Below are 25,060 nucleotides of genomic sequence, written 5' to 3' on the forward strand. Positions count from 1 at the left end.
CAATTTTGCATTTATTATTTTGAATAAATGTTAAAGGTGAAATACAATGTTAGGAGAAAAAAGCAGGCTATAAAACTGTATGTGGTATGATCCTGATTATTATCTATTTAAAGTTGTCTTTAAGATTTGAAGGAAATAACTTATCTCTGTATGATATTTTTAAATTTTCTTTTATACTTAATGAAATGTTTACAAGCTTTCTACATGTATTTTATTATCAGAAAAAAATAACTTTTTAAACACACAGACGTAAAAGGGAAAAAGCAAGACAATTTAGAAAGAAGGAGAGAATTTTCCATTTAATGAGTTTCTTTTGCTACTTCCTGAAATCTTTGTAGTGACCAAGAAGTCTTCCCCAAGGGAATGATTGTCAGTTGCTTTACTTGTCTGCTGACTTCTTAGATGAAAGTGACACTGTTGAGTTTGGTACAGGTTGCTTTGCCCACAGTCCTGACATGTTTACCCTAACCACTCCATAGCCCCTCCCCATCCCTACCTACAGCTTGTGATTGGGAGATGACTGCCATAGTTATAGCAAAGTCTGCAGCTTCAGAACAAAGCTGAATCAACTGCCTTATTTGGTGTCAAACCCAGGATTTTGTCCACCTGTGCTAAAGTAAATGACTCCACCTCCTCTACTCCGTGCCCACTTTTTGTTGTTGTTGTTGTGAGGAAGATCAGCCCTGAGCTAACTACTGCCAATCCTCCTCTTTTTGCTGAGGAAGACTGGCCCTGAGCTAACATCCGTGCCCATCTTCCTCTACTTTATACGTTGGACGCCTACCACAGCATGGCTTTTGCCAAGTGGTGCCATGTCTGTACCCAGGATCCAAACCTGCGAACCCTGGGCCGCCGAGAAGCAGAACATGTGCCCTTAACCACTGCACCACCAGGCCGGCCCCTCCATGCCTATTTTTGCTACTCCGTCAGTAACTGTGCAAAGTGGTATCTGATGCTTTCCCAGGGGAGGTACAGAATTTATCTGGGTTTTTTTTTCCTTCACATTTTAACATCTTTGAAATTTGGATGGTAAATTATAAGCATACAATTACAATTATCAGGAATTTTTCCTTGCTTTTTCTTTGGCACATAAAATAATAGTACATTCTAGTTTGTAGCATCATAGAATCAATAAAAATGGATATTTATGCACATAGCAAGGAAGAGAAAGAAAAATGGTACACAAACTGCCAGAATAGTGCTCACTATAAACAGATGGTTAATATCTCGCTATTCTACAAAGTGTTTGCAGTGAAGGGAGTTTTATTATTTCATTGTATTTCTAGAGTAAAGGAGATTGGTTTATAGTGATAATTTTAAATTTTGTCTTAATTTAAATTGCCGCCCCCATGTACAGTGAGGCAAAGGGAAGGGTTGGACTTTGCAGGATATTAGTCAACCATAACTTTGTATTTGAAATCATGAGTATAAACCAAATTGTTATTATTTAATGTTAATTGAATAGCAAGTCCAGGTTGCTACTCCTCATATCATCCATCCTTGGCTATAAAAGGATGGTTTCAGATGGTCTGTCTTGTGTTACCATAAATAGAAAAGAGAAAAGGAAAACCCTATGATTGACAACCAAAATGGCTTTTGCATTGTGAATATGGATCAGAGCTTCCACTATGGCTTGCAGGCACTCAACTGATATTGATAAAGAAGAGATTGATAATAAGTGCTTCTGTCCTCAAACATCAATTTCCTAGGTTTAAAGAAAATCTCACATTAGCTTTGTAAATATGTAAGACTTGGGATTTCTCTATTTATTATTATCATTTAACAATTATTCCAGCTCCATCTAGTATCACTGGAATCATGTATTTGCTGGTAGGCTCACAACTGTGGAGTCAGTCGCGATCCAAGGAAGGGTTGAAAGGATGGTCTGTCTTGCTGCAGTGCTGTACTTACACATCCCCCCTCTCCTGTTCCTGTACCCACAGTGAAGCTGCCGCCCATGCTGTCGCCACCCTGGCCGAGGCTACCTTGCAAGGGGGGGGACAGATCGTCCTGTCTGGGGAAACCGCAGCAGCCGTCGGAGCACTTACTGGAGTCCAAGATGCTAATGGTGAGAGAGCATAAATATTTTATTGAATTTCTTCCCTGTTTCCACTTAAACCTTCATGACGTGACTGACAGCAAACCCTTCAGAAAGAGGTTGAGCTTTCATTTGAGTTTTTCTTTATTGGTAGGCCTAGGAAAATTCTAGGAGCCTCTGATTCCTTCCAATAGTGGGAGACTTGGGGTTTCCTCAAAAAAGAAAAAGCCGTGATAATTGCTACCTAACTGAATTGCTTATTTGAAAAGTGGCTATTTTGCTGTGATAGGACTTGCTGAGAGGTACTTTAAAATTTGCCCTGGGGTACATTTTGTCCTTTATTATCCCATGGGGTAGATCACTGTCCTTCACTGTAGCAGAGACTCCTATAGGCAGCGCATTGTGGTAGGGTGGAATGTTCTGACTATCTGGAGAAAAGAACCATCATTCATCACAGGGTCAGCCAGCATCTGTGATGAAGGTGCTTTTCTGGTTGGTGCTGTGGGTTCTGCTTCCTGTTAAATGTGGCCTCTGGATTCAGCCAGTAACGTGCCACTTTCCTTCCCTTCTTCCCAGCTCTTTGACTTCCTGGATATTGGTGATATCCCAAATAAACAAAAGGGATAAAGTTCATATAAATATGGTGTCAAAAATTTACAACTCCAGCCCAACTCTTTGGATCCACTTGGGCAGGCTCTGGGAGTCTTGGGCTACCCAGGGAAGTGCCTCAGAAGTCTGGGTGAAAGAGGAAGACCAGCCTTTTCTGTGAGAGTCTATGGGATTGTTTATTAAATTTTTTAAATATATATGTATAATTAAGTAGGACAAATTAAGTGCTCTATCGTTTTTGATTTGTTGTTTTAAGGTCCTGGAAAGAGGATAAATAATAACTTACTTTTATTTAGGGAAAAAGTTCCTTAGTGGCGTTACTGGCTGAAAGAAAAGTCCCTAGCACTTTTTTTAGGGTAGGTCCCTAAGAACTGATTAAAATGTTCGTTGGAAAAGTCTTTGAAGAAAGACACGATGCTGTGTCCTACTTTGGAAGTGGGAAGAAGTAGGTACTTCTGTCCCCCAGAGAAGAATAACATAGGACATAGAAAGAGCCTTGTGGCTTCTGAGAATCCTTTTCTTAAAAAAAGCAAACAAAATATCAAATAACACAACAACAGCTAGGGGCTTCCATGAACTAATCCAAGTAGAGAGAGAGTTGACCTTAGCCAGAATACTGCAGGATAAAGGGCATCTTATAGCCTTTATGTTCAGGATGAAATGGGCCATAGATAGAATTAAGGACAACCTCCCTCTTCAGCTAGAATCCTACTCCTATTTCCTTACCTTTTTCTATTCCTCATCTGAGTCCTAATCTACCTTGAATGGAGGGTAGGATATCTGGCTATGTGACATTCTTCTGAAGTGCAGTTGCTGTTATTCACTGTGGAACTGCTAAAAATACTTTTCTGTGTGGGTTTGATAGGAGATCTTGTTATCCTTTCTAATGGTCTTGACCCATCTGAGCAAGGAGAACAGACTGCTTTATAGTTCTGGCTCCTCCCCAGGCTCACCTTTCAGATGGATGAATTTATGAGCAAGTGTAAGGACCCTCTGGATCTCTGGCCAAGTAGACCTGTTCAGCCATGTGGTAAAGTTGAACCATACTCACTACTATTGATTGCTGGAAGCTGCCTCTTTTCAGTAGCTTTGAGTTGTGTTGATTTCATATTGTTGGCTGCATTTGTGATAAGAGAAAATTCTGGTCTACATCCTAAAAGCCAGTGGTTCCCCAAAGCAGGCCATCCCCCGTTTGTGACTGCCGACACATACTGAACTCAGGCTTAAGAGTTGGAGTTACCATTTTCTCAGTGCAGGTTTTCTATATCAAATCAGACTCTTGAGTTGTGCCTTATCCCAGAAATTTTAGGCAAAGGCCAATCATTTCATCTGTCCCTTGGGAATCCAGAGAATGAATCTAATGTTGGACATGATCCAGATAATTCTGACGCTCCTTCTGTCTTCTGACATTTTTGCCCAGAGTGCTACGGGATTTACTCTGGGACTAGAACCAGATTTTTCCCATTTAACCGGCTAATTTGGTATCTGGCTAGACATTTAGGGGTTCTCTTTTCATCTTTCTTTCAGATTGTGTCCTCTTGCCAAAGTTTGCCACTTCTGTGATGACAAACTTATGGTGTCTGCCAGTAGACCAAGTTTATTATCAGGAAGAACCAGATGATAGCAGAACAAGTGCTATTTGGAAACGGTTACTACAGGAGAAAGATGACACATCCAGATTTCAGATTATGGTTTAAATAAAAGTCCTATTAGCAGGTGACTCTTCTAAGAGCAATTTGGATATCGTTCAGGCCTGAAGCAAAAGGAGTTTCAGCATCTTCCGGGATAGAACTAGAGGGGATGGAGGACCATTGAACGTGGAGCTTGGTAGAGTACAGGAGCGGGTGAGAGATGGCTGGGGCAGTGCGAGGATATGAAGCAATGTCCTGTAGGACGGTGGTTTTCAAGTTAAAATTCTTGGTCACCAAGGCAGACCTGACAGAGATCTTGTACCCTGAAGACTTCCCCTTTTTTCTGCACGCCACCCCACCTCATCACTAAAGGGACTACTCAAGCATTAGCATTACCTTATTTCATTTATGTTCTCCTTTTTTTTAATAGAGGTAAATGAGTCTTTGGTCTCTTAGGTTGGAGTTTCTTGGTTTGGTTCAATTTAAAGATTTTCACAGGTGCCTTTATTTTCCTTGAAATGCAGTAGAATTGCCGAAGGCTGGAAAAGGCCTCTGGATGAGTTCCTTCCTTTACTACTTCTTCTTTTTTTTTTTTGTTGAGGAAGATCAGCCCTGAGCTAACATCTGCTGCCAATGCTCCTCTTTTTGCTGAGGAAGATTGGCCCTGAGCCAACATCTGTGCCCATCTTCCTCTACTTTATATGTGGGATGCCTGCCACAGCATGGCTTGATGACCGGTCCATAGGTCTGCACCTGGGATCTGAACTGGCGAACCCCAGGCCACTGAAGCGGAGCACACAAACTTAACCACCATGCCACCCGGCCAGCCCCTTCTTTTTTCTTTTTAAGCACTGTTACTCCTTTTTCTCCCCTAACACACCTTACCATAAGAGGCAGTACAATTTTTAAATTGGCCATTGGTCTCCTTTCACTCTACCATTCTCTGTGCCCTAGAAGCCCCTGAGCTAATGGACTCCAGGACCAATGAAGGTAGGCTCACACGGGTTGAGGAGCTCTGAGTGACATTCACCTCCCACCCCACCTTGCCACGCACTGTTAACAATCCTCGGGGAGCCAGATCTACAGATCTTTTCTCTTCCTTCCTATTTCAGCAAAAATAATGAAAAATAAGAATTATTTTGGCACTTGGCCACCTCAAAAGTGCTCTTACATCTGAAATCTTATTGCAGATTCATGTGGCTTTCATTCCTAAAAGCCAGATGGGGGGGAACAAAACAGATAACTGAAGTTCATAGTTAATCAATAAAGGTATTGGCAATCATCTGCTTCAACTATTGTCCTATCAAGCCTCTTACCACAGCTTCTAAGAAAGTATCAAGGGGGCCGGCCCCGTGGCCAAGTAAAGTTCGGGCTTCACTTCAGCGGCCCAGGGTTTCACCAGTTCAGATCCTGGACGCAGACTATGGCACCACTTGTCAGGCAGTGCTGAGGCAGCATCCCACATGACACAATTGGAAGGACCCACAACTAAAATATACAACTATGTACTGGAGGGATTTGGGGAAAAAAAGTAGGGGGGGAAAAAAAGATTGGCAACAGTTGTTAGCTCAGGTGCCAATCTTTAAAAAAAAAAAATCATTTTCTAAAATGGCTAACATTTTTTCTAATGAGGCCACAAGAAAAAAGGGTGTCATAGCATTTGCTGGGGGTTTTTTTGTTTTATTTTGGTCCTGATTATAACAATCATCTATAATCCTACTACATAGAATGTTAATATTTTGAGTTTTTAAAATATGACCTTTTTTCCCATTCACTGGGCCACAGGGCCAGCCCCCCATTCATAAAATTTTTAACCTAATTAGGATCATGTCCGTACTGTTTTATAACTTGTTTTGAAATATCTTAACCATTTTCATGTTAAATATTTTTTGAAAAAATCACTTTAATGTTTGCTATTATCATATTATCCATCATATTAACCAATCCCCTATTGTGATAATTTAGGTTATTAATAATTTTTTACAATGAAAACAAGGCTGTTTATCTTTGTACAAAGTCTTGCCCGCCTCTTTGACTCTTTGCTGTCTCCGTAGCCTATGCTTGCTTATGCTTCCAGCAGTACTGTTGGGAGCCTTCTTGGTTACCCTCACCAACACTGGATATTAGCATAATTTACATTTTTTGGCCTATTCTGTAGACAATAAGTTGTATCTCATTTTAATTTGCAATTTTAATTAGTGATAGACATTTTCACTTTTTTCTTCATGTTTTTTTCTACCCTTGTGTATCTTGCTATTTGTCTTTTTGTGTTCTTCACGCGTTTTTCTGTTGGGGTCTTTATCCTTTCTCTTATTGATTTGGAAAAATTCTTCATATATTAAAGATATAGCCTCTTTATTGTATCTGTTGCAAATAGTTTTTCCCAGTTTATTTTTATTTCACTTCTGTTACTTTCATTTTTAGTTCCTTAATTATTTCTCTTTTGCCTTTATTGTTATCTAGGCCCCAAATCAGATAAATATCTAACTATATGCCAGTTCTTTTTGGTCTCATTTTTTATTTTAAATACAGTCATACCTCATTTTATTGCACTTTGCAGATAGTATGTTTTCTACAAGACCCTCCACCAACAAAAAGATTATGACTCACTGAAAGCGCAGATGATAGTTAGCATTTTTTAGCAATAAAGTATTTTTTAATTAAGGTATGCACATTGTTTTTTTTTTTTAGACATAATGCTATTACGCAATTAATAGAATACAGTAGAGTGTGAATATAACTTTTATATGCACTGGGAAACCAAAAAATTCATATGACTCGCTTTATTGCGATATGCTTTTGTGATGGTCTGGAAGCGAACCCACAATATCTCCAAGGTATGCCTGTACTATAAAAGATGTGGAGTTTATTTTGGTAATGACATTAGGTAGGAATCTGAATCGATTTCTTTTTTCTTACATAATCTAATTTTTCCTGCAACATTTATTCCATAAAAAGGTTGAAATCTATCTTTTCTAAACTGATTTGAAATGTCATCTTTATCATACGCAGAATTCTTAAATAGACTGTGTAGGGTCTTGTGTGGGGTTCTTCTATTTCCGTTCCTCTATTCTGTTTATACTGTAATATTTTATTATTGTGACGTTGTTATTAGCAGTTAGTGAAAGGCCTAGCTCCAAATTTGAAAAAAAAAATCAATCAAAATTCCAAAGTTTTTTTTGTAATTGTATTAATTACAATAATTTTGTAAAATTATTTTTACAATAATTTTAAAGTTCATCTGGAAGAATTAAGCCTTATTTTACCCATTTTTTTAAATCTTACCAAACCGTTTAGCAGAACTGCTAACAAGTTGTAAAATTGACTAATTTAAGTTTTCTCCTCTCCTTCTACCCCAACTTTCCCTGGGGCAAAGGATGTGGGGAGTGTTCATTATTATAGAGATGGACCAGGGTTGGGAAGCAAGTGCTCTTAATACTGCCCCCAGTGAATTGAATAATGAGACACTAGTTGTTGCTGGAGGAGACATTGTCCCTGCAATGGTGCTCATTTTCTTAAGACCAAACTAGGTGTGTCTTTCTAGACTAAGACATTATAATACCCATTGTGTTTATGCAGAATTCTGTGGAGACTCAGTTCTTGTACTTTGAAATTTTAATTTTCCTTTTTTTCCCCCAACTTCTTCAATTTTATTTTTTGTACTAGAGATGATAATGGGGCATGCCCCACTCATGGAGTACTCCAAGATCAGACACCAGTATTCTTTTCCACTATTGACCTTCCATTCTGTCTCTCAATTCCATTGTCCCATTAATTTTATTTATTTAACAAACATTTATGTAATGCTTGCTTTGTTCAAGCTCTCTGCTAAGTGTTTTACTTGCATTAACTTATTTAAAACTCAGAATAACCCTATGATGTAAACACTGTTACCTCTGCCATAGGAAGTGGTGGCTAGGGTCATTTAACTTTGTGGGTATCTGGTGTAGCGCTGAGAATAAAAGGAGGGGCAAGGGGACGGGAGGAGCTGCAAGCCTAGCTGGATACTCTACCAGCTGCACCACTACCGAGTCTGTGAACTTGGGCAAGCAAATTAACCTCTCTAAACCTTAACTATAAAATTAGGATAATGAGGGGCCAGCCCAGTGGCGCAGCAGTTAAGTGCGCACGTTCCACTTCTTGGTGGCCCAGGGTTCACCAGCTCGGATCCTGGGTGCGGACATGGCACTGCTTAGCAAAAGCCATGCTGTGGTAGGCATCCCACGTGTAAAGTAGAGGAAGATGGGAATGGATGTTAGCTCAGGGCCAGTCTTCCTCAGCAAAAAGAGGAGGATTGGCAGTAGTTAGCTCAGGACTAATCTTCCTCAAAAAAGAAAAAAAGTATAGGATAATGATGGTTCCATGATCAAAAGGTAGTTCTGAGCATCAAACAAAAAGATTCATGTAAAGTGCTTAGCATAATGCTTAGCACATAGGTACATTGTAAACATGAAATTATTATTAGCTGTCAGCATCAGTTTCTTCTCCCTCATTCCCCCAAGTACATTAAGTTGTATGGAGCATACGGTACTGGTGAAGACCCTGCTTTCCTGGCTTTAGGACAGATCCAAATGCTTTCTTTACACAATTGAAGGGTTTTTGCTCCAGAGGTGAATACTGTAAAAATGGGAATAGATCAGAAGCCCTTTCTCTAACCTTCTGTGGAGGGAATTGAAGGAACCTTGATTGAAGGTGGCATCGTTTAATGGCTCCTGCATTTGGTTGTGTTCCTCTCCTTGGTCAAGGGCTGCCGTTCTCTTCCAGCACATGGTTTGCAGTAGTTAGTGTGGCCGTTGTTACTCCTAATGGCATAATCTCTGTTCAGATCTCTCAACTGCATTGTATGTCAACTTCCATCATGAAGGGTGACTTTCTTCCCTTCTCCCTTCTTATCACCACCACCATCCTCCATTATTACTGACCACATGTCCTTCTCTTGCAGTGCTTCTTTCAAAATAAGAGATAAAATGCCAGTCTTCATCTTAATAAACTGTAAAATACAGCTGTCATTCTCACTTTTTCTGTGCTCCTCATTCTCTGGACACATTATTTTATGGACTTGTTCCCAAAAGAGTCAGTGGAAATGGAAATGTTAAATTAATTTAGGAAATGTGTCAATGTTGCTCCCCCCAAAAGGTACACTGATATACTATTCTAGAGTACACTAAATCGCTTTTTGCCTCAGTATTTTAATTAAAGTTTAAATAAATAAATGTAGTAAGTAAAGTTTTATTGTCAGAGTGCATGTTCAGGCACCATTAGCATGGTAATAGCTTTAACAGAGCTTCTGCACTCTTGATACTGTGCTACTGTTGTACCGTTAATCCAAAGAAGGGAGTTCATTGCCTCTGGGACGTGAAGCAGGCAGCCCCAGTGCAGCAGCGTTTTGTGTCAGCTGTGAGTCCCAGGCTGCAAGCCTCCCATCTGAAAGGCTGTGGCAACGGTGGGTTTTTAGGCCACCTTCCTGTAAGGTAAATGGCCCTCTTTTCCACTGATAGGGAACAGGGAAGCCAAGATGCTAGGATGGTCTCAGTCAGACCATGCTGAGGCATCACCTGTTCTATAAGAAAAAGCAAATGAAGATTCTATCTGTCATACGACTGTTTCCCTTTCAGAATCATAGGTCTTTTTTAAACAAGGGAGGCACACTCAGAGACCTGAAAAGATTACTTCTTAGAACAAATAGGATGAGGAGAGCTCTGAGATGTGGCTCAAAAAGGAGAGAGATGAGGGGTGAATACATGCATGGGGCCTCCAACTGGGGCAGCCTCGGGACAGGTGTGCTTTGCAGTGTCCTCCATGGGCCACTCTAGGAAACACGCTTTCTTTGCAGACAGAGTTTTTCCCGTTTAAGTCAGCTAACTTTTCTTGAGTAGTTTTTATTCTGGGAAACATGCTGGTAGATGACATACCAGGACAATAATTGTTTCCACTGTGTTCGATTTTTGCCTTTTGACTTTAAGTGTTGAGCATAGTTATTTAGGATCTTCATCTTTTTCTTTTCTTTCTCCATTCTTGCTTTTCTTTTTCTACTACTGCTACCACCCCCACCCCGCCACCAGCAGCACCACCGTACCTCCCTGTTGCAGTTGACTAAGCAAGCCCTCTCTGCCTTATGCTGCCCGCACCCAGTAAGGTGGGTGGAACAGAGCTTATGAGCCCTATTTTGTAGAGGTAGCTAAAGCTGGGACTTGCCCAGGGTCATTCAGCTACTAACTGGTGAAACTGGAAACCAAACCCAGATCTCCAGTACTCCTGCTGCCCGATATGGGTGCCCTTCTTCTTTACTCCCTTTACCCACCCCGCCCAGGAAGTAAAGAGGGTATAAAACAAATGAAAATCATCATCTTTATTGTTCTGTTACTTGGTGTGGGTCACTATTTTGCAGGATTGTTTTAAAGAATTGTCATAGCTGTCTTTTACTCACTTTAGAAGTCAGTGTCATGATTAGTCTTAGCAGAAGCAAATAAATAAGTAGCCTCAAAACCCAAGATCTAAAGGTGTGCTGTCCAATACAGTACCTACTAGCAGTGTGTGTCTATTTGAATTTAAATACAAGTTAATTAAAATTAAATTAAATTAAAAATTCAGTCAAGTCAGTCACATTAGCCACATTTCAAGTGCTCAACAGCCATGTGTGGTGTGAGCTACTGAATTTTTTATTTAACTTTAATTTATTCACATGTAAATTTACATAGCTACTTGTAGCTAATGGCTACCGTAATGGACCGCACAGATGCCAAACATTTTCATCATCACAGAAAGTTCTTTTGGCTAGCACCAATCTAAAGGCCATAGCGAAAATACTGTGGTCTTCTGGCAAGTTGTGCCCGCTCTGCACAGGGGAGGACAACTCGAAGACTTCATGAGCCTTGCCTCCTGGTGACCTTCTCAGCTCATAGACAGCATGGCTTTGCTAAAAAAAAAAAAAAACTACCATGTGACTGCAGTAATCCGCAGCCAGGAAACAGCTGGGCAGGAGGGTTGCAAAAAGAACTGGCCTATTTTTGTGCACTGCAGAGTCCCGAGCAGGAAAACCTGAGACAGGAGGCAGTGGCGACACCTAGATCCACTTCCTAGTCTCTTTATTCATGACTCAGGCCACTTGCACATTTCCACTCAGATGCCTCAGAAGTGCAAGTTTCTTTCCTCAGCTACAGGCATCTTCAGGCCAGGTGCTCTAATGGATTTATAGTAACCCCCAAAATGATCAAATATCCAGAGCCTGGTGGGTCTCAAGTCTGAAAGAAGCCATTACTATTGGATGAGTTCCAGATTTCACAATGAAACGTGGCTGCTTCTGAGAAATGGGAACATAGACATGTATAGTGGTGCTCTCCATCCTGGAGTACCCAAGGGGGTTTACAGTTTTCTGCCCCATGTGTGTTACCCAGACCTTTCATAGCACTGAAGCTTGTCTTCCTTCCCTATTCCCTTCATAATGACCTCCTACAGTACAAAATGCCTTCCAGAATAGCTCTCGGAGGGAAGTGGCAGTTTTTCTGACTGCTCAATCTCCCCCGTCCAGGGATATCATCAATGGCACTAATTTCAGGGACAACAGAGAATATTTAGTCCTATTCTCTTTCATACCTGGGGCATTGTGAGCACACAATAACTTAATCACTGCTGCTACTACTGTTATTATTAGACACTCACACTGACCGGGAAGGTAATTAACCTTCAGAGGGTTCACTCTTAGTACTTCTGGGACACACTCCTAGGATCTGGCTCAGTAAGCCTCTATTCGGAGGAGCAGGTAGTGAGTCTCACACTGAGAACCTCTGCTTGAGAAGGCCGCTGGTACTGGTGGGAGCACATGTCCCTCGGGCAGGCTGGGACAGACAAAACGGAGAGTCAGTTCTCCAGAATTACCAGGCCTTTCCTGTCACTCATCTGACATACACCCCACCACTGGAGGGGTTTTCAGTTGTGAGGGTTCTCTGGTGCCTTTGTTTGTCTCCTGCAAAGATGCTGACCTGTAGATACCTTCAGAAGGAGCAGGACTGCCTCTTGAAAGTGTCATTGTGAGGTTCAGATTCATCTTTCTCCTTGCAGAGTCTGCAAGTCCAGAGGGGATGTGTCATCTCCCCTGTACTGTTATAAACTAGGGTGGCCACAGACATTCATCATTTGTACACCAGGAATTGCTAATCTAGGCTCTGCCGCTTGAAGGCTTAAAGACTGCAGAAAAAAAGAGGGCCTTTAGAATGAAATGACACACCACTATACGTTGGCCTCTAAGTATTTATCTGAGCCATGGCCATGTCCTTCAGGTGTAGCTTTTAGATGCTTTCCGTGTTAAAAGGTGAATGCCTCCAGAGTTGGCTCATTGGGGCCCCAGAGGGAATTAGCACATATTATCAAGCCAGGCTGGCATACCATCATCTACCCCTTGGTCTGACTGTGTCAGGTATTCTCAGCTTGGGGAAACTTGATGAACCAGGGACATTCTGGGCAGAGGAGTCATGCCAGGGCTTCAGGGCAGAGATTCCCAAGAAGGTACTTGCCATCTGGCAGATGGAACCACTGACCATGGTCTCCTCTCCATCCCCAGTGTCCTCAAGTCCAAGTTACATGTTTCGTTATCTCATTCTCCTTCCCTTTTAGGTCCCCAGATCTTTCTGAGTCTTTGTATTCGAAAGACAGATTCTGGTCTTAGATGATTCCAGCTCCTTGTAACCAAGACAGAATCTTGGTGCCTGTCATTGCAGGTAATATTCTGTTAAGGGATTTTTTTTTTTTTTTGGCATAGCAAAACCAGAGCCATAATTGGACAAGTTTAATTGGAATCATTTCTGTTCAATACATGGATGAAAAAGTGGGTTTTAATTGAGCATGTAAAAATGGGATTAATCACTGTTCATGCAAGAACCAGAATATCATGACAGGAAAAATTCTTAGAGAATGACGTTTTTAAGGTTCTTGGGTAAAGGGGACTTTCCTCTTTTTATTTATGCTTCCATTAGGATTTTGAAGGAATGTCAGCGCACTGTTATTAACTCCAATAGCTTACACATCGCAGCCAGTATGGTTTGGATCCCTCTGGCTCTCAGGTTACCTGTGTAAATACAGGGATTCACTTCCCAGCTCTACCATTTGCTTAATAAAGAGCAAATGTGCAGAACCCGGCAGCAGCAGCCTGGCAGAGCAGTAATCTGAACAGGATAAACATGCTTCCTTTTTGTGTGGTGCTCTCTCCCCGTCCTCCTGCCAAGAGCAGGATATCAAATGAAGGGGAGGTTGTGGTTGGAGTCAGTAAAGTGAATGTCTAAGTGGCACCTGCTTCATTCAACAGATCTGCTTTCCTGGGGCCTCCCACTGCACATCTGCTCCTGACAAAGCCTCTTTTCTCCTCCTGTTGGTCAGACTGAGAGCAGAGGCTCAGCAAGGAGACATATTGGTTTTGCTTTGTCAGCACAATTGCCTCTGACATTGTAGTTACACCAAATCTTTATTATCAGAAAGGCCCCAATTTGGAGATTTTCAGAGCCTAAATGGGGTTTTTGAAGTGAAATTGATAAAAACATCTTTTCCATTGTAAAGCTAGCAATTGGATCTGAGAATCATTGAAGGAGTCTAAATATGGAAACTGAGACACTGCTCTGAGCGAGACTACAAAGACCCTGCTATCAGATTGGCTCACTAAAGAGGCGTCCAGCAATTATTCTGACTTTGCCCAGACCAGCCTCTCCGTACTGCGTGTAGCACTATAATGTATAACGATACTGTATTGTTCTCACATGCTAAAAGTTTTTAACCTAGGGGCCTAGGGGCTAGGGGCTGTTAAAATAAGTTGATGGAATTGGGCAGCAAAGGAAAAAACATGTGATATAAATAAGGGAAATACCAGGAAAATATATTTTAGGTGAATGCAGAGCGTCTAATTTCAGATTGAGTTTCCGTCTAAACAAAGGCAACTCTTACCATGTTGTACAGTATATGTGCGACTGAAGCAGGTTTATGATGTGGAGTTGGCTCACTGGAAGCTCTGGAAAGGTTTTAGAGCTGCTTTCTGGCTATTAAACTTAAATTAATTAAAATCAAATAAAATTAAAGATCCAGTTCCTCAGTCACACTTGCCACATTTCAAGTACTCCATAGCCACTGTATTGGCAAGCACACAAATAGAACATGTCCATCTTCACAGCAAGTTCTAGTGGACAGCACGGTTTTAGAGATTGGTCTGAACTTCCTGAAATATCTTGACTGCTTAAGCAAGCCTTAGAGTTTCTATTTCAGCCTTGTTGGAAGGGAAAAAGGAAATTTGCCTGAATGTTTTTGGAACAACTCTTTCCAGCCATGTTACTTAGACTGTGATCTTTATCTTTTCACCTTTAAAATTTTTTTTCCTCTAACAATCTCTTGTCCTTTTCCCACCCCCTGCCCATCTCTTGGAAAAAATAAATAAATAATAAGCTGTAACCATGAGAAAGAACTTTAATTTTAGGACTGTCTACTTTCAGCTGACCTGCTCCCGGGCCTTCCCTTCCTTAAGCTTTCACAGCCCTTCCGTTTAACTAGAGAGTTCTTTCCCCATTAAACAGAGCTTCTGACTAACAAGAGGGCATGTGAACACTCAGGGGCCAAGAGTGTGTATATGAATTGTTCATTTTGTGTATAACATGGAGTGTGGACAACACTCCTGGGGGTGGAACACTGAGCTGATGGCACCTTCCTTTTCAGCAACTCTGAGGACCAAGGGCTGGATCATTAATCTTGCTTCCTCCATTTGTCTGCCTCTAGTAGCTACATGGTTGCTTTGGCTCCTGAGAGAAAACTTATATGAAAGAACAATACTACCTCAAATTTAGACAGTTTCTTTTTTCTCAACTTAAATCATATAAATATAATGTTACTTATCCTCATAGCAGCCCAATGAGGCAGAATTAGCCTGTAGTTTTATAAATGTAAATATGGTTAACTCTTAGTTGCCACATGCAGATTATCCATCATGCAGATTACTCGTGACACATTTTAAATCCTTGGACAGTTTCTCTAAGCAAGCCAGCATAAGCCTGGACCATCTTCTCCACCCCCCACCCAGCTGCTGGGTACTAAGGAATACAAATTAGTTTTCATATTAGCTTAAGGAAGACATAATTAGGAAAGTAAGTCTGCCATACAAAAAGTACACCATAAATTCCAGTTTAGAGGGGTAGTATGGCGGAAATGACCTACCTTCTCTTTGGCTCAACTAAGAGCTGACTGTAAGATCTCCCTTTTTAAACATGTGCACCATTAGCACTCAGCATGCTGGCATGTTTACCAAAGGATTTGTAAAACCCCCCATGGGTGGATGTCAGAGATGGCTTTGTACCCTGGACACCAGGGTGTGCGTGGGAAGCGGTCTTCCTGTGACTCCCCCTCCACAGCATGTTCTGGTGGCCCATCTTGCCCTGTGGTTTTTAAAAGTTTTGTGTTATTGTCAAGCCTCTGTATGGCAGACTGCCTGCTGGGAGTGGATGCTGACTAAGAATGCCACAGCGAGGGTCATCTTTGGGCGAAGAAGGAAGCAGCTAGTGGGCAGAGTAACTGAGAGGCTGCCCTTCCGGGAGCTGCATCCTCCATGGATGGGGGATTCCTCTATTCCACAGTCCCTGTCACCTGGTCACCTAACAGTTTTAGTAACCATTGATGATTTTGGGTAGATCCACTATTTCACTAAGAGTTACAGAATGGTGATTTCTCTAGTGTTATCATTCCTTCTGCCTTTATTAGCTGGAATTCTTTTATAAAGAACTTGTCCCCATTAACAATTTGGTTATTCTAAATACAGCCCAGAAAGGAAAGGCAGGGTAAATACTTCAAAATGAAGTTTATTAAGATAGATTTATTTCTAAGCGACTATCAAATCCGTAACTGTCAGTTTATTTCCACTTTCCAATCTGCTGTCTGTAGGTGTCTCTCTACCTAAAGCAAATTTAATTCTGCCCTTTATGTGCTCTTAGAAAGTTTTAGTATTTGTTTCCTTTTTAAAAAAAAAAAAAGATTTTATTTTTCCTTCTTCCCAAAGCCCCCGACTACATAGTTGTGTATTTTAGTTGTGGGTCCTTCAAGTTGTGGCATGTGGGACGCCACCTCAGCATGGCTTGATGAGCAGTGCTAGATCCGCACCCAGGATCTGAACCGGTGAAACCCTGGGCCACCGAAGCAGAGCGTGCGAGCTTAACCACCTGGCCACGGGGCTGGCCCCTGTTTGTTTTCTAATTGGTACTCTACAGATTGTGCTAAGGGGTTGAAAAGTCAAGAGAACATCTTTGGAAGCTTCTTTCCCTTGATTTATCCCTTTTCGGAGAGAAGAAGCAAGGGCTGGATATGGGCACATGGATGGAGGAGGGGTCACATTCCTTGTGCTAGTCTCTCTCCTTTTGTACCTATTTGAAATTTTGCATAATAAAAAATTTGAAAATAACAACAGAAAAATATAAATCTCCATTCCTAACTCTGGGTAACTCCTGATTGGCCCTCATATTCATTTCTACACCTGACTGTTGCAAACTCTTAGCTTAGTGACTTTCTCCTGAGTTGCCATCATCTTGGCTCCACTTTCTGTTTAAAAATGTCAACACTTTACATATTGCCTATACCCTGTTCACTGGTCCATAGTGGAGACCACTGTGAGTCCAGTGGTCTTTGGAGATCTTGAGTGTTGTTCCCACCCTTCTTCCCAGTGATTTCCTCTGGAAATTTACTAGGCATCTCCTGCCCTTCTTTGTATAGTCAGATCAGATGGCCTCGGAGCACATACATGTCACACAGCCTTATTTGAACACTCCTCTCCCACCATTTTCAGTTTAAAGACCTCTTGGTCAGATTAGCAGGCCTTGGAGTCAGCTTGTTCAGCCCTACATTGGGAGCTCAGTTGTTCTGAACACTGAAACACAAAACCCTGATTTCGTTAATGTTCCTGGGCACTCCAATAATTTCAAGAGGAAATTGTGAAATTATATCTCCAAAATATGTTTTGAAATATATTTACTAATAATGTAAAAATGAATTCATTTTTTTGGCAAGGCCGGCCCCGTGGCTGAGTGGTTGAGTTCGTGCACTCTGCTTCAGTGGCCCAGAGTTTCGCCAGTTTGAATCCTGGGCGCTGACATGGCACTGCTCATCAAGCCATGCTGAGGTGGCATCCCACATGCCACAACTAGAAGGACCCACAACTAAAAAATATATATATACAACTATGTACCAGGGGGCTTTGGGGAGAAAAAGGAAAAATAAAATCTTTAAAAAAATGAATTCATTTTTAAAATTTGGCTTATGGAATGGGGGCAAAAGGAGTTTCTGGGTGGTCTGCAAAATCAGGCAAAGGACACAGTGACACTGTCACTGCTATGGAAGTTGTTCCAGAAAGTGGTGTTTCCAAGGGAGACTTCAGATTGTCTAGCAAGAGGGGAGAAAACATTGGATGCTGAAAAGTGTCTATTACACCAAGGCACCTGTGAGGCTGCTATTGGCTTCATGAGAATATTCAGTACTTGCTAGATGTAATACATATTTTAATCCATAAATCCCTCAAATGCACTCAAAAGCCATGGACTTAGAAAACACGGAAAAGGAAGATTAAATGTCCCAGGAACAGCTAATATAACAGAAACAGAACCACTGAGAGAGAGATGCTTTTTGTCTGTTTCCCCCTTGTCTTACTGTCATGAGGGTTACCTGGATCTCCTTTTCTTTGATATTCACATTCTTTTCATGACCTTCCTTTTCTTACCCTACGTGTGTTCTCTTTCCATCTGGTCCTTGTTTGTCATTCGCAGCCTCTTTATCTGCCGCCCGCCTACTAGGCTAGCTTCTTTACCTGATGTCCTTTCACATGCTCCCATTTCTATACCAGTACATACCATGCCTATTTTTCTTTATATAATAGTGGCTTTTCTTAGACATCAGTCATTGATGTAAATTTTTTTCCAGAGCTACCAATAAAACTTTTTGAAGGACTTCCCTCCTGCCTGTCACCCCTAGAAACACCTGTAGATACCTTTGATGGCTCTTTAAAAACTGCAGAAGTGGTGCCGGCCCTGTGGCCAGTGGTTAAGTTCACGTGCTCCGCTTTGGTGGCCCAGCATTTCCCTGGTTCGGATCCTGGGCATGGACATGGCACTGCTCGTCAGGCCACGCTGAGGCGGCACCCCACATGCCACAACCAAAAGGACCCGCAACTAAAATATACAGCTATGTACTGGGGGGATTTGGGGAGAAAAAGCAGAAAAGACTGGCAACAGTTGTTAGCTTAGGTGCCAATCTTAAAAAAAAAAAACTGCAGAAGTCACTTAGGTAACAGAATGCATGGTTTCGTGTCTTATTTATTCCTGTCCTTTCCAGTCGCAGTCTTCGGGTTCCCCACTTAAGCCAGCATTTCCCTGGTACCTGGAGTTAGCTTTCGTGTCCATCAACTACAGAAGGCATTACACTGTAAATTTTTCTCTTAGGTTTTAAGGATTATTTCTCTTCCATCAACTTCATGTTTATTTGATAATTTATTTGTATCACTCATTTTTCTCTCACAACCATCAATATTTCTCTCCCAACTAAAGATATTTCCATGACCAACTTGGAAGGCCTTTGGGCTGAAAGATCCAGTTACAGCAAACAACAATTCCCAAAGGTTTCCCAGATTGTGAGGGCAGATGAAAGGCCCATTCTTCCTCAGGCCGTCCGTCCTGCTCTATCTTGTCGTGGGGTGGGGTGGAGGAGGGCAGTCTGTGGTTCCAAGTGACTCGGTCAGACCTCCTGCTCCATCTCTGCTAGGCTCAAGCCTATGCTGTTAGTTTCTGGAGAGTTTAGAAGTTTATCAGAGTGGTGACGTCATAGCATCCTGCCCCTGACGGTGTATTTAACATTCTTGATATTGGTTAGCGGTTTAGCCGGGATCATTGGTTTTCCAGTGCACTGAGTCGGCAGCTATTTCATGTATGTCACGGTGCAGTTCCCGTGCCACTTCTGACCACTGCTGTGTTGCAGAAAGGAAGCTGCCTGCCACTCCATCTGCCCTGATTTCATGGCTTTTATCTCTAATCTTTCCATCTTTGAAGGACTTTGGCGAATGATGTGCTTCCTGGCAGGAGTAAATTGCTGCTGAAAGGAGATCTGTGCTGTCTCTGCTTTCTTTACTGTTTCCCGAGAGCTTTAGTCTAACATCTGTGACTCCAGCCAGACTTCATCAAACGTCTTATTCAAAGTCATCTTTGAAAAGCAACTATTTATTGTATACCTACTGTGTACCAGGGACTGTGCCATGCCAGGCTTTACCCAGGCCATCACCTCTAGTTCTCAACAACCCTGTGAGATTAGTAATTGCCATTTTACATATGAGGAAAGTGAGGCTCACAAGCTGTTAAGTGGCAGAGCCAGGATTCACACGTAGGGCTTTCTGACTGGGAAGAATTAATGGAAATAAAACAGCCTGTTTTATCCTCACATAGAATGCACCTGAACTAACAGAGCATTTGGCTGCATTACCTTAGGAGTGGTGTTGTGGACAAAATCCTACTTCACTCAGGAGCAGAGTAAAGGGCTTCAAGGCTCTGCTGTCTGCAGAGGTCAAGGCTAAAAAGAATGTAACCAAGTTTCTGAAAATCATGAAGAACATGATCTATTGTCATATTTAATTATTAAGCATCTATTATGTTCAAGTTGCTCAGTGTTCAAAGACAGAGTCCTACCAACAATCTAAGAAGATTTATATAGAGAAACACATTAACCACTTGGAAGCAGGTTAGCACAGAGCTGGTGCCAAATGGATGGTGAAGGCGGTAAAATCACAGGCAGTAGAGAACCTAGTGGGCTGTTCTGTCGGGGGTAACCCCCCTGAAAGATGTGGAAATTATTGGAAAAACAGAACTTAGACTGGCAGGGGATAATTCTAGGCAGAGGGATCGGTTCTGAGCAAATACATGTGGTAGTTAGGGTACACTTGTTGTTGGTGCCGTCGAGCCAATTCCAGCTCCTAGAGGCCCTGTCTACAGCAGAGCGGAACCGTACCGGTCTTTTGCAGCATCCCCTCACGTTCCAGTGCTTTATCAGACAGTGCTCTGCCACTATTCAGAGTTTCATGGCCAGTCTTGTCCTAAGTGGGTAGCCAGGTCCTTCTTCCTAGTCTGTCTTAGTCTGGAAGCTCCAATGAAACCTGTCCACCATGGGCGACTCTGCTGATATTTGAAATATTAGTGGCATAGCTTTCAGCATCACAGCAACACGCAGCTACCACAGTATGACACTCGACAATTGGGTGGTGTGGTTCCCTGACCAGGAAACGAACCCGGGCCCTGGCGGTGAGAGCAAGAAATCTTAACCACTAGACCACCAGGGCTGGCTAGGGTACACTGAGGGGACAAATATGATTATAATGAAGGGATAATGTAGAGTATTTGTGAGAAAGGCTGGTGTAATCCCTCAACTATTAGGTATTTGGACTTTATTTTTCCCATAGTAGAAACCCATCAAAAGTTGGAGTTGTTTTTGGTTTTTGTGGGGGTTTTTGGTGGATGGGTGGCCAGTGCCAAACAATATTTCAAATATTGCCAAACAATATTTCAGGAAGATTTAGCTAACTGGGATATATAGACTTATTCTTCAAATCTCAGAATACTAAAAGAAGTTATTCTTGGGAAAAATAAATGAATTACTCCTAACAAATTGCGTTTCTACACATATCGTGTGTGTGTGTGTGTGTGTGTGCACGCGCCATTACTTACAGTAGGTAAGTAATGAAACTCATTACCTCAGGAGAGGTCAGGAATAGATGAGCTCATGAATGATAAATCCACAGTGTGCAAGCCTGTGACCCTAACCTTTAAAGTTACTCTCATTGGCGCCCATGGTCTACCACAAAGCCTCCCCTGGTGCCACCATCAGAGACAGACCACTGTAAAACCTCTTTGCCTCCTGTTTTGCAGAAAACATGGCCAAGCCCCTTAACATGAGCAAATGGTCACTTATATTAGAAGACCAAAGCCAAGCTTATGAGTAGATGGCATTATCTGCCACCCATGTAGTGTGACTTGAGAGGCTCACAGACTAACCTCTGTCCAAAAGTATTTTCCTTATCACTTATTAATGCCTTAATCTTAAATCCCACTACTAGAGATAGATTATTTTGAGTCTTGAAAGGAATTGGGGGGAGGAGAGCAGTTAAGAGTCCCCCATTACTGTACCTATGAAATTTTAAAGTATAAATATCCTCCAGCTAGGAAATCATACTCCTTGGTATTTATCCTTGCATTTGTGAGAAACTGCATATACATTTGGCATAATAGCAAAAGAGTGGAAACCTAAGGGGTAAGTCATCAGAGCGCTGGTTAATCAAAATCAAGCACCTCTATACAAATGGAGTGCTCTGCAGCCCCTAAAAAAATAAAGCTGCCCGCTGTGTACTTGTGAGGAAAGATCTCCAAAACAGCAAGGTGCAGAGGAGTATGAATAGGATACATTGTTTGAGTTGGGAAAATACACAGACACACGTAGACACATTTCAAATGCCCACACAATCTTGGGTAGACTATAGGCCACCCAAGAAGCTGGCCACCGTAGTTACCTCTGGGAGGGAGATTTACTTTTTTCTACTCTATACACCTTTTCACCTTTTTTACTTCGTCCTCTATGTGTTACCTACTTTTCAAAATTAAGTCCCTGTTAAAATATTCTCATGAAAAGAGGGAAATTTTAAGAGACTGATGAACACCCTGTGAGGAATGATGTCCCTGCTGAGAGGACCCAGCCCCTCAAAGAATGTATCCTCGGTGCAGGTCTCCTTCAAGCAGTCAGAGCAGAAGCCTGGCCACCTTCGAGGTCAGACTCACCATGTGTCCTCCCACAGAAGGGCATTTGACTTGAAGGAAGGAAGGATGTTGGGTGAGGAGTGTGTGAGTTCTGTCAGAGCTAGGCTGGCCTGGGGATCCAAATGCTCAGAGCATGTCCTCATATCCCTCACCTCATGTGAAGTTTTAGAGGGTCCCTCTGGCTGCTATGTGCAGCACAGACCGCAGTGGAGCAGGGGCTGACGCCGGGCCATCACAAAGGAAACTAAGCGTAGTCCGGGCACAAGATGATACGAGTCTGCCCGGGGAGGCAGCAGGAGAAGTGGCTGAATGCTAGGTTTATATCTGAAGTGAGAGTTCACAGCATTTGCTGATGTATTGCATGTGAAGTCAAAGATGACTTGACTTCAAATTTTTTGGCCTAAGCATCTGGAAGGATGTAATTGCCACTTACTAAGATGGGAGGAGACTGGGAGGAGTGTGTTTGACCATTTGGGCTCAAGAATGATACCCAGCTTGTAGAGAAATAGAGCAGGGTCAGGTCTCATTGTCTTTTACAGGGAAATGTGGTCCTGGAGCCAGCAGTTCCTCTGGGGATTTTGGTCTGATTGCTGTTTGACAAGGAAATCCTTCCACTGGGACCTGAAGCTCCTGAGCCACCTTTGGCGTATTTTTCCATTTTGGCCAATTTTATAAACCTTACCAAGAAGCCTGAGAGGAGAGGCAGCAGTGAGTCCAAAGATTAGTCTTCTCCCTTCTAGGCCTTTGCTGGCCGTACTGTTCAGTGATCAGGGCATTCTGGTGCATGGAAAGGCTCCCGGATCAAAAGCCTGGATGCCTGGCTTTACCAAAACTCAGTCATCTTGAGGGAAAAAAAATCGCTCAGTCTCTCTTGGTCCATGTTCACTTTTTTTTTTAAGTAAACTTTTTACCTGCGTACTTTTGAGTTTAAAGAGCAAGAAAGGGGCTTGGATTTACTAAACTGAATGAGCTCCAAGATTTCTTATAGCTTTGAAATATTGGGGTACTAGAGATTGGGGTACTAAAATCTATAGGACTTTATGAGTGTGTGCCTTATCATGAGCCCATGGTTCTGCCAAAGGAGCGTGCCTGTCATTTGTGAAAAGGAGGAACACCTGCCCTGCCTACTTGTCCAGGGTCTTAGCAGAAATCGAACTATATGCAGTGTGAGAGGGCTTTGAAAAGTGCTATACAAATGCCAAGAGAGTCTTATTTCTAGGATTGTACAGGGTCTCTCTGGAAAACAAAAAGGAGAACTTCAAGCCCTTAAAGTAGAATGTGAAGGGCTTCCTGTTGCTTAATCAACTGAAATGACCCAGAATACAAGCTTAGATTAACATACGCCTTCTAGATTAGGGCTAATCAGGGGCAGGCTGAGCAGATGCGAGCACAATCCCAGCCTGATTACTGTACCTCAGCATTTAATCATCTCTCTTCCAAGGGCAGCCGGCCCGACTTAGTGCATGCAGGGTGTCCAAGCCTCCAGTCCCCTCCCCCTTTCCCCTGCCATGGACATAAAGACTGCCGGGCCAGAGACGCTGAGACGATTTAATCTAATCCCATGTCAAAATGGCTGTGGCCGTGTTGTGTGAGAGAGACTCTAAAATCCCCACAATGGAATGGTAATACATTTATTTAAGGTGGAGGGACACTGAAACTGCATGCAGAAAATAATGGAATTGGGATTTCAAGGCATTTGAGGTTATGAAATGACTCCTGTATTTGGAATTTCTCCCTCTGAAAAGCTTTTCAGATATGTGGTTGCTGTCCCCATTATTCACTCTGAGACAGCTTTGTGTGGGAGTTGTTTCATCACCCAGCTGTAGAGGCCAGATTTACTCCTTCCCTGACTGTGAGGTGAAGTACAGAAGATGAAGTCTTACAAAATGGTTTTATTTGGATGAGTCCTGAATGTGGTTTTTATGTTACTATTTTCTGGACTGGGAGCTCCCATTCTGAAACAGCTAATCATCCGAAGACTTCCTCACTTCAATCACTCGGTCCCTAGGTGGGACACCGGTGAAATCTCAGAAGGCACATTTCATTCATGAGTGTGGAAAAAACATTTATTGAGCACCTGCTGATTGCTAGGGACTCAAAGATGGAGACTATCCCTCCCTTAAAGAATTCACAGTCTCCTTGGGAAGAAGACATGCACCCAATGATAATGCATATGACCATTGCCCCCATGGAGGCCAGTACAAAGTGCTGAGAGCTGGGGAGGGGAAGAGGAGAGACTGGAGCTGACTATCGAAGGAAGAGTAGGAGCCCATGCAAGGAACAAGCTAAGGACAGTCATCCCAGGCAGAAGTAATGGTGTCTGCAGGTCAGGGAGCTGTGTGCGTGGAGAGAACTTCAATCAAACAGTTCCCCTGGCTGGAGTGTAAAGTGGGTGGGGATTCGTGCATCACCAGTCTGAACTGAACAATGGGCTGACATGAAGGCTTTAAATACCTGCAGAGGGATTTGGACTTTATATCCCATTGGAAAGCACCGAAGAACTGTAAAAGAGGACGACAAGATCAGCTGTGTTCAGGAGGTTGTTCTGGTCATAGCTGTCAGCCGACGTATATTTTTGCATTTGAACCCTTCTCCATTTTATTCTGGGGCAAATCTTCCATGATCCTGAAAACTGTTTTAACGACAGTGTTGGGCCTGGACCCACACCATAGGAAAGCCAAACATATTCTAAACCAGGTGAAAAAGGTTTAATTCTGACAATTCTTTAAGTTTCTGTCCACCCTAGCCCTAACCCAGGATGGCTGCTCACAGTAGTCACTGTAATTGTGAAGTGTGTGACTCATTCCCCAAGGTCAGAGAACTGAATCAAGCCCAGAAGCAAGAGCAGTGAAATGAGATTGATCTTCACTTCTGGTTCCGGTTGCTATTTGCTAGCATGTGGGTTCTTGGGAGGATTACATATGTATCTTGGCTTTGCCACTGGGCATTTGGGGTTACTTCACTAACTTTGCCTGTTTTGACCAGAAGAGAGA

The 25,060-nt window shown here is 42.3% G+C and overlaps 1 protein-coding gene across 6 annotated transcripts in view; it reads left to right on the forward strand.

Annotated features, from left to right (window-relative positions):
• The window catches only part of NRF1 (nuclear respiratory factor 1), a 123,915-nt gene that overhangs the window by 92,686 nt on the left and 6,169 nt on the right, over positions 1–25,060 (forward strand). For 4 of the 6 annotated variants that reach the window (XM_070265822.1, XM_070265820.1, XM_070265819.1 and 1 more), the window contains one exon: positions 1,944–2,068. In XM_070265822.1, the coding sequence (XP_070121923.1) occupies positions 1,944–2,068 (125 nt within the window). Of the gene's footprint in view, positions 1–1,943; positions 2,069–12,888; positions 12,993–25,060 lie in introns of all 6 variants that reach the window. The other 2 variants (XM_070265823.1, XM_014739149.3) reach the window with 1 other exon arrangement.

This window comes from Equus caballus, chromosome 4, assembly GCF_041296265.1.
Source record: "Equus caballus isolate H_3958 breed thoroughbred chromosome 4, TB-T2T, whole genome shotgun sequence".
In the NCBI taxonomy this organism is placed as follows: Eukaryota; Metazoa; Chordata; class Mammalia; order Perissodactyla; family Equidae; genus Equus; species Equus caballus.